Here is a 14,397-nt window from a genome sequence, read left to right on the forward strand (position 1 = left end):
TTTCTTTAGAGCTTTCAGACCTCTTGGATGGATTTTTAACCTCAATCTCTTCATCCACCTCTTCATCATCACTTAAGTCTTGAATAGGTCCAACTTTCTTTCCACTTTGTAGACATATGGCATTCACAGACTTAGGATTAATGACAGTGTTGGAAGGCATAGTTCCTGAATTCTTAGCTTGTTGGTCACTTATATTATTAGATAATTGAGTGACATAAGAACTGAGGTTGTTGGCCCTGGTTTCCATTTGCTCCATCTTACTTTCAATATAGGCAAATCTTGCTTTAGATCTAACTTCATTCTTTGAGATATTATCATTCATCACTTGAATGCCTTTGAGAATTTGACCAAGCTTATCATCATCTCTAGAATATTGCTCTTGAGGAACCATGGCTCTAGAAGTACTCCCCTTGAAGTTATTATTGTTGTCCCCATTGCTCCATCTGAAATTTAGATTAGCCTTTCATCCTTTATTGTAGGTGTTAGAGTAGGGATTCCATTTTGGATCATGGTTTGGTCTCCCTTGAAAAACAGCAGACACCTCTTCAGGAGTGTTAGGGCATAAGCTACTGACATGCATAACAGATCCACAAGTGTCACAGCTTGGAGCAACTAAAGCTTGAGAAGTGGAAGAAGTCCTTTGAACACTCAAATTCTTCAATTCAGCAGTGATTAAAGAGAGATGAGATGTGATCTTGGATTCGAGAGAATCCACCTTGGCTTCCAAAGAATTGATTCTCTTAGCATGTGCAGTTGAAAGTCCTAGTTCTTGCATAGCTCTTACATCTCTAGCCCATAGTGTTGGTGATTCAAGGCCATCTTTTTAATTAAGCCCCATGCCTCTTGAGCAGTTGAGTCAATTAAAGACCCTCCTGATGCAGCATCTAGCATACCCTTCTCTTGATTTCTTAATCCATCATAAAAATATTGCACCAGTTGTTCCTCCGGTATCTGATGGTGCAGGCATTTTGAAAGAAGATCTTGAAATCTATTCCAGTAGTCATACAGTGACTCATCATAGTCTTGTTTGGCTGAATAGATCTCTTTTCTCATTGATGAAGTACGAGAAGCCGAAAAGTATTTCTCTAAAAATGCTTTCCTTAAGTTCCCCCAACTGTGATAAGCATCTGCCACATGTCTTGGAAGACTCATATACCATTCTCTAGCTTTTCCTTCCAACAATAAATGAAAGACCTTCCATAAGACTTAGTCTAGTGATGCTCCCACAGGCTTCATACTCTAACATACCATAGAAAGAGATTGCAAATAGAGGTATGGATCTTCTCCTGACAAGCCATGAAACTTTGGAAGTGAGTTACTTAATAAACCTTTAATTTCAAAGTTTACTTCAAAGTTAGGGCAAGCAGCAGTAAAGGGATCAAAATTAACATCAGATGTTGTGGCTTCCCTAATAGTTCTTCTTCTAGGGTTGCCATTATTCTCTCCAACTCTCTCATGCTCTCCATTTCCTCCATTACCACCATTTCTAAGTTGGTTACCATTGGGGTTAGGGTTGGGAGGATTAGGTGGGATGTCGATCATTATCTCTTCGTTAACTGATTCACTCTCACTACTAGAAAAACTAGACTCTAGAGAGATATTTTCTTCTTCAACTATTACCTCACTTGTCCCCTCAGCTCTCTTTTCCTTTCTTATCTTCCTTAAACTCTTTTCAATCTCAGGGTTATAAGGTACAAGTTTGGTCTTTCGGGGCATACAAGAGAGTAACTCAAATCAAAATAGAAGAAAGCAAAATTAACTTGAAAAGCACACAAAGCCAAATAAAAAGACGAGATGTGATGGATGCAAGTGTGTGAAAATATGTATAAGATGTATGGTATGGGTGGTAAGTGTGTGTATGAGGTGTGTGCATAAGAATAAATGAACAAGAAAAAGATTTTTTTTTGAAAATGGTGCAGGCGCCACGGCGGATTTGCAAAGGCGCTGTGACACTTTTGACAGAGAGGATGTGCTGTAGTAGATGAACCAAAGAGCCACGGCCTCTTTCATCGAAAGAAATTTTCTATGTGTTGGAGACAGGCACCGCGGCGGATTTGAAGAGGCGCCACGGCGGATTTCATAGAACCACCAACAGTAATAGCGAAAATTCAGAAAAAGTTTCAGATTAGATGCCAACTTGAATTTTTCCAGCAACCAAAGTTCTAAACCAATCAAAATAAGTTCCAAGAAGTTAAATACACTTGAATATGAATACTTTTCATGCAAAAACCCTTGGAAACAAAATTGAAGATATTAAACCAAAATTTTTCTCTATACACTCCAGAACTTTAAGTTGTCAAAATCAACTTTGAGCAAATGAGTTCAAAACCAATTTCCTAATGTGAACAACTTCAAAACCAATTATAAGTGACTTAGAGAGATGATGTGTGCATCTAAATGGATTTAAAACCAAAATTGCACATTCACAAAATATCAAACCACAAGTTAAAGCAACACAACCAACTATTTAGCAGCAACCAAGCCAAGAAACCAATTGGTGCAAGAAAAACCAATCAATACACCAATAGAGAGCCAATGCAAAATGCAAAGTATGAACTTATATGCAAGAATGCAAGTATGAAAAGTAAGAAAATCAGGATTTTTGTTTGTATTTCTCAAAATTTTGATGCTAGGCAGAATGAAAAACCTATATTATGAATAAATATGCAAATAGACTACCTAAATGCAACCTAAAAAGGCTCTTAACCCTAGTCAACAATGAGTTAACACACGTTAACCTAGGGAACCAATTTCTTGGCTCCCCAGCAACGACGCCACTTGAAATGTGACCTGTCTTGCTTACACCTTAGGGTCAAATTCAAAATTAAAACCAAGGATTGTACTATAGGCACAACCTCGGGTCGTTTCACTTGTTGGAGCCTTAACTATTGATCCTAAGTTAACTAAATGCCATGAAAATGCAAATTGACTAGGGTAAAGTTGGGGGTTTTCATTAAAACTATTAATTGAGCTAAAATGCAATGTAAATATATTTTTGGATTTTTGGAAAATTACGATGGAATGAATGGGAAACAAGTATTGAAACAGTTGATAAAACCTCTTGAAAATGGACCTTTGGCAATCATAGTTCAAAATGATTTTGGGGAGTAAAAATCACCAAGTTTTCTAAAGGAAAAACCTTAAAGAACCCTTCAAGTCTAGGATCTTAATCAATGGCCACCCATCTTATAAGATCCTATTAAGCTCACTTAGTGTGTGTATTAAGATTAATTAATGCACTTGGTTTAATGCAAGCCTAGATTAACTCAACAATCAAACAATACCATGCAAGAAAGAGAGTATCAAAAGAGTTGCATAGAAACATATATGTAACCACATATATTGAAGCTCAAATTCAACATTAACTAATCCAATACACAAGATAATCATCCAAAACGCAAAGCTTCATTTACTCAGGGCCTCTGGTGTAATTTCTTGAATACTGGGGCCCTTTTCTACGATTAATCCGGTCTTTTACTACCTTTAATGTTGGGACTAAAGTGTGATTTCCAAATTTGCCCAAATTTCTCCCAAAGTACCTACAAGGAAAATCATACATAATATAGCATCAATTATCCTAGAAATCAATTAATAATAATTAATCTCCAATTATGACAATTTTGCCCCTATTATGCACTAATTCAAGGTACGGCACTTTAATATAATTTAAGCACAATAAACACTAAAAGAGCTGCTAATTATGATAAAAACCCTTAAAATGATATGAAAAGACAATAAAGAATTGGTTTTAATCACCCAGGGTTGGAGGAGATTGTGGAAGAAGACGATGGAGAAGTGGGCAGAGGCAGAGGTGGTGATGAGGATAGGAATAGGTGAGACTTGACAACAAAAAGGGATGAGTAAAAAGGGAAATCAGGGTCGAGATAGGCAATAGGTAGAGAGTGGTGGAAAAATATTCAAAAAGAGCCCGATAAGAACAGCGTGAGGGTGATTAATTTTTTGACGGTTAATAAGGAGAACCATAAAATAAATATTTTTAATACTTTTTAAAATTTTTCCATAATAAATATTTGGCAATTTTATTTTGAGCTGTCAAGTATTTATCAATAATACTTGATGGTTCTTAATGAACAACCATTAAGTATTATTTTTCTATTTAGCGTCTCCCTTTATTTGATAGTTTTTAAAATAACCGTCAAGTATTTGGCATCAAATATTTATAAATTTATAGTAGTGATGCTTTTAGCACTCATTAATGCTTTCAGTATTAAAAGAATTAAAGTTTATTATTGAAAACATGAAAATTGATAATGAAAATTTTTAAAAAATAATAATATTGAAGATGTTACAGATGGGCACTAAAAATTAAGAAGTTTTGCGGTACATATAAAGATAAATATTGAAAAAAATTAATTTTGTTATGAAGATAATAATATCTTTGTGAATATCCATATATATCCCATAATCTCCTCTACCTCCTATCATCTCTAATATCTCTACTTATCTTTGTTTCCCATAATTATCTTCTATTATTATGTAATATGTAGATTATGTTAAAGATATAAAACTGCGTCTATAAATAGAGGGCATGTACCATGTATTTGGCACCTTGAATGGAATGAGAAATACTCCTATCTTCTCTTCTCACTTATTCTCTTATCTTATTCTATATTCTTTTTTTAGTTTTATAAAACATTATTAGCACGTAACTCTAATCAAGATATGTATGATATACTTTTGATCCTTAGCATAACTTTAGTGCATCATCTCTGATTTTTCTAGAGTATCATTTACTCTATTCAAATGAAAATATATCAAGCATCATATATATGAAGTGTCAAAGTGTCTATATCTTTATTCAGTCTATCTAGGATAACCTGAGCCATCATATAGAATTAATAGGATCATTTACTGTTGTTTTAAATATTGGGTTCTATGGCTAAGATTAAAAATCATTACTACTTCACATTTTTGCGCTATAATTTAATTTTGGTATGAATATTATACTTTTTGAATTAATTGTAATGTGAGGAATTTGTTTTATCTATTCCTTAATGACATGATGTCACTAGTTTTTATGGAACCTGAAGTTACAATCGATATTTTTATACATCTTTTAGTGACTTGACGTCATTAATTTTGATAGAACCTAGAGTTTCAATTGATACTTAGGATTACATATGGCTAACATCCAACTTGAGATTCTAAGGGAGTAATGGTGATAATATGGTTAGAAGTCATCATATTCAAGCAAATGATAAAAAATTTGTTGTGGAGCCAAAAGCCCACAAGATATGGGGGTAAACCCTTCAAGAAGCTTAAATGCCAACAATAAATGAAAAAAAAATTTCATAGAGACAAAAAGCCATAAGATGTGGGAGCAAACCATTAGAAAGCTCAAATACTAGCAATAAATAACAAAATTTGTTGTGGAGCCAAAAGGCCACATAATGTGGGGGCAAACCCTTAGAAAGCTTAAATGTTAGGAATCAACATAAATCCAATTGATACTGTGGTTTCCTTAAAGAATTATTGTCAAATTCATTATTGAGATCACAACTAGATTTGCCCATATAAATTTAATTTTCTATCTCTTTGAAATTAAATGACCATTAGCCATTATACTCATGTTATTGCCAAAAGCCATACAACTTTGATTTTCTATGTTATGGTTAGAAGCCATACGACTTTGAATTTCTATCTTATTAAATTGCTAGATGCCATATAATTTTTTATCTTATATGATTTTCTATTATAAGAATAAATGGCCAAAAGAGATATATATATATATATATAATTTTCTATCTTGAGATTAAATGGTCATAAGTTGTGTATATATATATATATATATTAATTTTCTATCTTATTAAATGACCTAGAGCCAATTAGTTTCGATTTTGAGAATGATTACTATGTGACTTGTTTATAAAGAAAAAAATAAAATTATAACAATTAGACTTTTTAAAAACTATAAATAATATAGCCTAGAAGGCTAATGGTTCAAATACTTTGTATTGCCATAAACTCTTGACTATAGTGAATGATGACATGGTATGTTTGTTTAAGAGATTCTTGTTCACCAGAATGTATGTATATGTATTATATTCCTTACTTTTTTTAGACTTTTAATTATTTAAACTCATAGCTTTATTCTTATGGTTATAATTATCTCAATTTGATATCAATTGACTTAATGTTTTAAAAAGCACAATGATGAAGTACCTAGTACCTATCTTAATTTCATATAGCTCCAATTTTTTAAGGAGGAACATGACCCTATATTAGAGATTCATATTCCTGATATATGATGTATGAGAATCTACCTTTTCTTATTATTTCATGTTATATTCATATTTTACATTTTATTAATTTTAAGTTTAAATTTTTATTCTTATTTTATTCTTATATATTTGTAATATTATAATTTTGTTATTAAATAGGTCTATGATTATTATAACTTAGAGAGCCATTCCGTTTCAGAGAAAATTATGCTCAAATACTCCTTTTCTTTTCTTTTTCTTTCTTGCTGCATCTCTTCTCTTATTCTCTGAGGGGGGAGGGGAATTATAATTAAGTACCCCTTCACTCAATATAACTTATTTTATTCAATATTGTCTATAAAAGAGAAAAGATATCAAAAGGTTTTGTATAAAGATATGTTTTTATCCCTATACTTAGATTTTGGGAGAAAATATCAAAAATAAATTGACTACCTTTTATTCATTGTAATGGATATCTCTTCACAGTCTCCTCAAAAAAATTTTAGTTCATAAAGAACATAATCTTTTCTTTTATTTGTATGGCTAAGAATATAATAATAAAAATTACATATTGATTGAGATTTCAAAAGATCTAAGCAAGAAGTTGCAAATAATTTGACCCTATTGATGGTTGAATATAATATCACAATGCAAGAGTTCCTCCCAATTGGGTGGAAGATGAGAATATATGGCTCTAGAAGAGCTATATCATGTTTTATTATCTCTATTGATGGTTGAGAATATTATTACAATGTGTGAGTTTCTCGCATTAGGTAAAAGATGAAGATATAAAACTTCAGAAGAGCTATATCATGATTTATTATTTCCATTATTGATAAGCAAGAGTTTGTCAATGTTTAAGAATAGTATTGCAATGAACCCAAAGTTCATATGTTTTTGTCTAGCCTAACTGGTTAGATCATCCCAGATCATAATGATGCAAAATACTAAGAAAAATAATATTACTAGTTGTACTTGAAATCGAATCCGTGCATAAATATAATGTATCAAGTTCATATATATGGGCCTATTTAGATACCATGTGGAAAGATGCATCTATAAAATGGTCACATAGGTATTCATGATCAATTTGCTACCTAAAGTTTGCAAGCATGTCCAAAATAATTAAATTGAGTACGTAAGTCCTAGATTATGCAATCAATATGATTCCCATTGAAATTGCTAGTGATTGTTCCTCAACTTAGCAATAGCTATAAGTTTAGTAAAAAGTTCCATAAGTAGCCAAGTCAAGGTTTATGAGAATGAAATTCTCATTTTAGTGTTGGAAAAATTGATTTAGAAATTCTTGCACATAAATGCATCAAGCCAACAACGTATTATCAAATTTTCCATTATCATTGGCTTTTGGTCTGGAGTAGGATATTTTTCATCTTAGAATGTTAAGAATGAGTTGGAATCAATGTTGGATAAGAATTTTCTTCTTCTTATTTGTCTTTATATGAAACAAAATAATGTTTCTCAAAGAAACTTATAGATTTAAGATACTTATATTACATGTTCCCAATATAAGGAGAAGAAAATTAGTAGTTGAAAAAGAGAATACATAAAATACATTTTACTATCAAATATAGATCTTCAAATATAGTAGTATGAACTAAAAGTTGATAAAGTATTGGATTCATAAAATATTGTTAATATTTGTCAAATGCAATTATTGACCTAAAATTCTCACATTTTAGCATGAGATAATTATCGGTTCCAAAAGAAAAGAAAAAGGAGAGCAAGTGATCAAGATGATCATACTGAAGATGCATGAATTACAAAAGAGGCTAAGACATAACTATTTGACCCTTGAAGAAGTTTAAATTCTTGAAAGCAATAAAGAGATCTCGATATGCCTTATCATAAAAGGGCATCAAAAAAGAATAAAATTATTGATAATAATTTTAGTGATGATATCACATGATTAGATGAGGATCTTATATGCAATCTGCCATGGGATACAGACAAAAAAAGAGTTGGTCAATAGAGAAAAAAATGCAACATGCATCATTATAACATGGATTTGTGTATTTCTAGCCTGAGCACTTGAAGTGTAAAGCCAGTATTATACAAATGGGTGTTAAAGTAGAAATACAGTGTTATGGTTGGATTAAAGTTTTGCTTGTCTTATCAATTTGGCAATTTGATAATATATGAAAATATTTCATATGCGTCTAGGAAATATAGTGACTCACTATATAGTGAAATTTTATGTGAATCCTAGAAAGATTCAAATCCTTGTGTGAGTTCAAAATTATCTAATGTATGGATAGATTTTCATCATAGTATATGAAAGTTCTTGAAGGATTCAAATTTCTATAAGTATACAATAATGTTCTCAAGACAATTACTCAATTAAGTTAAATAAGTCTCTATATGGAGGCATATGTGTTATAACTAATTTAGTAAATATTAGATAAACTGATGATATAAAAATATTCTAAATTGTCCATGTATGAAAAGATCTGAAAATAGGTTTGTTATCATTGTTGATGATATAAATAGCATTGAAACATATGATGAGTTTACAAAAGTTGTAAATTTCTTAAACAAATAATTTGAAATAAAAGATTTGGGAAGAATAAATATGGATAAATCACCTCCCTTATATGGATAAGTCACATCTATTATGTACTCCGATAATTGTAAGATCTTTAGATGTGGACTAAAGATTCATGTAGACCTCCAAAAGGTGATGAATAAATACTTGGTTTAGAAATATCATATCTTAGTGTCACTATAGAATTTATGTATCTAGCTAGCTACACACAGCTTGATATATTATTTTTCAATTAGTATGATATAGTTCTTCATGAGCATAAAGATTTTGGAATGAAACTAAGCGTGTTCTTTATTACTTTAAGGGTACTATGGATGTGATATTATTTTATCTAAATGTACTCAAAACTAATCTTACTTGCTTTGTAGATGAAGGATCCTTGTCTAATCCTTATGTCAAGAGATCACAATGTGATCCATATTTCAGTAGAGCATAATGGGATTATTTGTCTCATGATTTAAAAAAATTATGAAATCAATATTTGACATTTTTATCTCATTACAACATTTGAAAGCTTGTTCGTTATATTAGACTTAATCGGCTTGAAAATGTCAACCAATGTTGTCAAGAGGGAAAGTTGATACACACTTGTACTCTTTTTTTGTTATCTATGATTTTGTCTTACTGGGTTTTCCTAACAATGTTTTTAATGATGCCACACTGCATAGTATATCGTTGAATAATATACTTTTTCTTCTACTAGGTTTTTGTCCCACTGGATTTTTCCTGGTTAAAATTTTTTAATGAGGCACGTTCATATATAAGGACATTCAAGGAGGAATGTTATGAATATAAAAATATCTTTGTGAATGTCTATCTATCTCCTATCATCTCCTCTATCTCCTATTATCTTTATATCCCACAATAGGAGTATGTAATCTGTAAATTCGATTAAAGATGTAAAACTGTACCCACAAATAGAGACAATATATCATGTATTCAAACCTTGAATGGAATGATAAATACTCATGTCTTCTTTTTTTTCCTTATTCCTCTTCTCTCATTCTCTATTCTTTCTAGAGTTTTATTAAAAAGTCACAGGAATTTTGACTTCAAGTAACTTCCATGGTACTTGTTTAGAATTATTAAAAATTCAAAATCCTTAATTATAATTAATATTTTCTAAAGATATTAAATGTCATTTGCCCTTTTTTATTATTGTGACACAACAAAGTTCTATGATTATAAAGTTGAGTTTTGAAATCTTATGAAGAAATTAATTAAATTTTCTTCTAGAATCTTTGTTTAAATTACATAATAAGTTGCTCTTCGTACAAAGTTTTTGTCATCAAAATGAATACTAGCCTCTTTGGAATACAAAGCTTACCTTAGGCATTATTTTAATTTCAATTTCTAACTGAAATATTCACATATTGTGATTTGTGAAGAGCACTTATATTAAAAATAATAATAATAACATTGGAGTAAAGTATTTGAATTTCTAAAAACAATTGTGTGTATGATTACAACAAGATAAGATTCAAAATAGCTTCGTGTAGTTTTTATTATTACCTCAAATATATATTTCAGGTATTTTTCTGTATAATAGTTTGATTTTACAATTGTTTGCTTTAAAAATTTGTATTGGTTTTATTAATTTTATATTATTCTATTTTTGTGAAGGTCAATAGTAAATAGGCATAAACTTCATTGCGGTATCGGTTTCTGACTAATTAATTAATATGGATTTATACATATTATTCTTATTGACAAACTATTGGCCGTGGGATGTGTAAGAAGTGTGTGTGTGTGTGTGTAGAGGAATATTTAATCATATATAGGAATATTTAATCACACATAATCATATGCATAAAGGAATAGACATAATATTCTAAGCTCTTGACGCTTTTGGTTGGCTCCTGCGGGTTATTACCTCAAAGGCATGCAAAGTCAAACACAACCACTTTAATTTTTTTTTTTTTTTGGGGATCTATAAAGACTTTAACAAATCTATCATCCTTTCTATTTCCACACCATATAGCTTGTCATGAAACATGCTTGCACATCTAATGAAAAGCAAAATAAATAAAATAATAGGAAAAGAAAAGGCCCTGGGAAAGCATAAACAGTGGTACCTGATCACCATGAACTGGCTTTCTTTATATAGATATATATATATTCCAATAATTATTTGTCATAATAAGAAATGGTAGGGGTTCATCCCCTATCTATAAAAGGCAGAAAATTTTTGAAGATCCTACAATCAAAGCCATATCTCGTCATAATATTCCACGTCTTGTGTCCCACAAGCCATACAGAATTATTTTGCTGGTCATTATTCCAATGGATGTGGTTCGTTCACCAAGTATGTTTGTTATTGTTCTTCTTCTTCCCTTTCTGCTTTCCTCTTGTGCCTATGGCTACTCATTAGATGAAGTCAAGCCATGGTGTAGCCAAACCCCTAACCCTCAGCCATGTGAATACTTCTTGATGAGCTCCAAAACTTACAATAAACCCATAAAGCAAAAATCAGATTTCTTCAAACTTTCAGTCCACCTTGCCCTTGATAGAGCTCAAAAGGGCCTAACCAAGACTCTCTCACTTGGCCCTAAGTGTAGGAACGCACGTGAGAAAGCTGCTTGGTCTGATTGCCTTGAGCTCTATCAGCAAACCATCAATAGGATCTCAAAAACTGCAAGCCCTAATTCCAAATGTACCCAAGTCGATGCTCAAACATGGCTTAGCACAGCCTTGACCAACCTCGAAACGTGCATACTTGGGTTTTACGACCTCGGAGTTACAGACTATGTTTTGCCTTTGATGTATGATAATGTTACTCAGTTGTTAAGCAATGCCTTATCTCTTAACAAGGCTCTATACGCTCCGCCAAGTTTCAAAGATGGGTTGCCTTCTTGGGTTAAGCCCGGTGACCGGAAACTGTTGCAGGTGGCCTCACCGGCTTCTCAAGCTAATGTCGTGGTGGCCAAAGACGGTTCTGGCAAGTATAAAACCTTGAAGGAGGCCGTAGATGCTGCACCAAAGAGTAATAAGGGAAGGTATGTTATATTTGTGAAGGCAGGAGTTTACAATGAACAAGTTGAGATAAAAGGGAATAATATTATGTTGTCGGGAGATGGCATTGGAAAGACTATAATCACGGGTAGCAAAAGTGTTGGAGGAGGCACTACAACCTTCCATTCAGCTACTGTTGGTAAGTAATAACAAGTTGTTTTATTTACTTATTTTTTATATTCTGGTAATCAACTACTAATATACTGCACATAATTTTATTATTCATAGATGTAAAGGAAATATCAATTAATAGGGAGTGATAACTATATGCTAACAAAATCGTCGGTGAATATATCTACATCATGTAACTAAAATTTAAACGGTGTAGGTATTAAGGCTACAGTAGTACTGGAATATAAGGGTTATTATATTCAGAAAAAGAAAAATAAATAGCCTCTGTAATCAAAATATGACATGCATTGCTGACAATGATTGATTTGTGTAGAAAAGATTTACATAAATAATAAATCTTGTGGATAAAAAAAATTAGAAGAACTATATCTGATGTGTATATTAATATTAAAAACCACACATAATTATTCCTATTGTATAAGGTAAAGTTTCCGGTAAAAAAAAAAAAGTATAAGGTAAAGTGAGTCGCCTAGAAAATATATATATCTATATATATATATATATATATATAATTGGAGGATAAGAAGGCAAATGTGATATTATTAAGGAAAAAAAAGTATGACCTTGAAGTTTCATATTTTTTTAGAGCTGTGTATTATAAGAAAAATCATTCATATATACTTTTCTCTTCCCTCTGAGCCTTTCTTCAATGACATATTCATTGAAGATGCAATAATAATTTTATAATTTTATGATCAACGACGATTATATCCCCCGCCCCCCCCTCCCGGGGGGATAACTACTCTGGGAAATCAAAGCTCTGTCATTTGACCAAGCAACATGCAAATAGAATTCGTTGATAGAAACAGATAAGTCTTATTAATAAAAAATTTATGGTAGGTATAGCCAAAGCTAATATAATATTATATATTCCCTCCATCTCCTTTTATAATACACAGTATCTAACAACCTTTGTCCTTTTCTATAGTACTATTTTTTTTTGGGTAATTCTAGATAGTACTCCTTATCAATGAGTTTTCCCCTAACATTTAATAAATGATTTAACCATTAATCCATTTAATTAGGGGTATATTTGAAAAGACAAAGATTTATACGCAAAGAATTTCCCTAGTTCTTCCATGAATTTATTGCATTGAATAAATTACTCTCATAGGTCCTTAATAATATAGATGCTAATTAGGAAGTTAAATTTGATTTTAAATATAGGATCGTCTTATTTCTCATATTTATTATTTTTTAAAAATTAATTTACTTAATTCATTGTAAACTTATCATAATCTAATTTTATATAAGGTCATTTTAGCAATATTATGTTATTTGTTATAATTAACTAATTTATTTAATTGCTTTAGTCTGCCCAAATAAATAAGTAGCTTTCATATTAAGAACCCAGAAATAGTATTCTCTTTTATAAGTACATTCATTTTTTGAATTGTCTTAATAATGGATTTGAAAGTTGGGAATAGAACAGTACATAGAAAAGTGGATAATAATAAATAATGTATTGTACATGACTATTGTGCAGCTGCTGTGGGAGATGGATTTATTGCAAGAGACATGACATTTAGAAACACAGCTGGACCATCAAACCACCAAGCCGTGGCACTCAGATCAGGTTCAGATCTCTCAGTGTTCTATCGATGCAGCTTTGAGGGATACCAAGACACACTCTATGTGCATTCCCAAAGACAATTCTACAGGGAATGTGACGTTTACGGCACAGTTGACTTCATCTTTGGTAACGCAGCTGCTGTTCTACAAAACTGCAATCTGTATGCAAGAACTCCTCCTCAAAAGACCATCACATTCACAGCTCAAGGCCGAACTGATCCAAATCAGAACACCGGCATCATTGTTCACAATTCTAAGGTCACTGGCGCGTTGGACTTCAACTTGAACAACGTTGAGTCTTACCTTGGAAGGCCATGGCAGAAGTATTCAAGGACAGTGTTCATGAAGTGTTCTCTTGGCAGTTTGATTGACCCAGCAGGGTGGACGCCGTGGAGTGGTAATTTTGCTTTGGACACTGTGTATTACGCTGAGTATGCAAATACAGGACCTGGCTCTTCAACTTCAAATAGGGTTAAGTGGAAGGGTTACCGTGTGATTGGTGCTTCTGAGGCCTCACAGTTCACTGTTGGCCGTTTTCTTTCTGGAGGTTCATGGTTACCAGCCACTGGTGTGCCTTTCACTTCGGGTCTTTAATTTGAGTTTCACTCTTAATTATTGTGGTTGTTAATAATTGTAAAGCAAATTAAAACAGGAAAAGAAACAAGAAAAATAAAGGAGATCCTTGATACAGGTTTCAATTGTTAAACAAGATTGAATATTATTGTTGAATATTTGTGTCAAAGATGCATATCGGTTTAATATTAAAAAATGTCGATGTTATCTTTTCTTTTTTTATTTATTATTTTGTCTTTTCTCTTTTAATAATTCTATGACGGTGATGAAAAATTCAATATGTACTTTAATACTTTGATAAAAGCATCTTAAAAGCATCTTTGG

The 14,397-nt window shown here is 31.8% G+C and overlaps 1 protein-coding gene across 1 annotated transcript; it reads left to right on the plus strand.

Moving 5' to 3' along the window:
* Positions 1 to 11,067: 11,067 nt before the first annotated feature.
* On the plus strand, positions 11,068 to 14,094 carry LOC114755777 (pectinesterase 2-like). Its single transcript, XM_028944645.1, has 2 exons — positions 11,068 to 11,935; positions 13,415 to 14,094. Exons 1-2 carry the CDS (start codon positions 11,068 to 11,070, stop codon positions 14,092 to 14,094), a joined length of 1,548 nt encoding a protein of 515 aa, XP_028800478.1.
* Positions 14,095 to 14,397: the final 303 nt, after the last annotated feature.

This window comes from Neltuma alba, unplaced genomic scaffold (assembly GCF_004799145.2).
Source record: "Neltuma alba isolate B1F8T4 unplaced genomic scaffold, ASM479914v2 tig00010339_pilon, whole genome shotgun sequence".
Classification (NCBI taxonomy): domain Eukaryota; kingdom Viridiplantae; phylum Streptophyta; class Magnoliopsida; order Fabales; family Fabaceae; genus Neltuma; species Neltuma alba.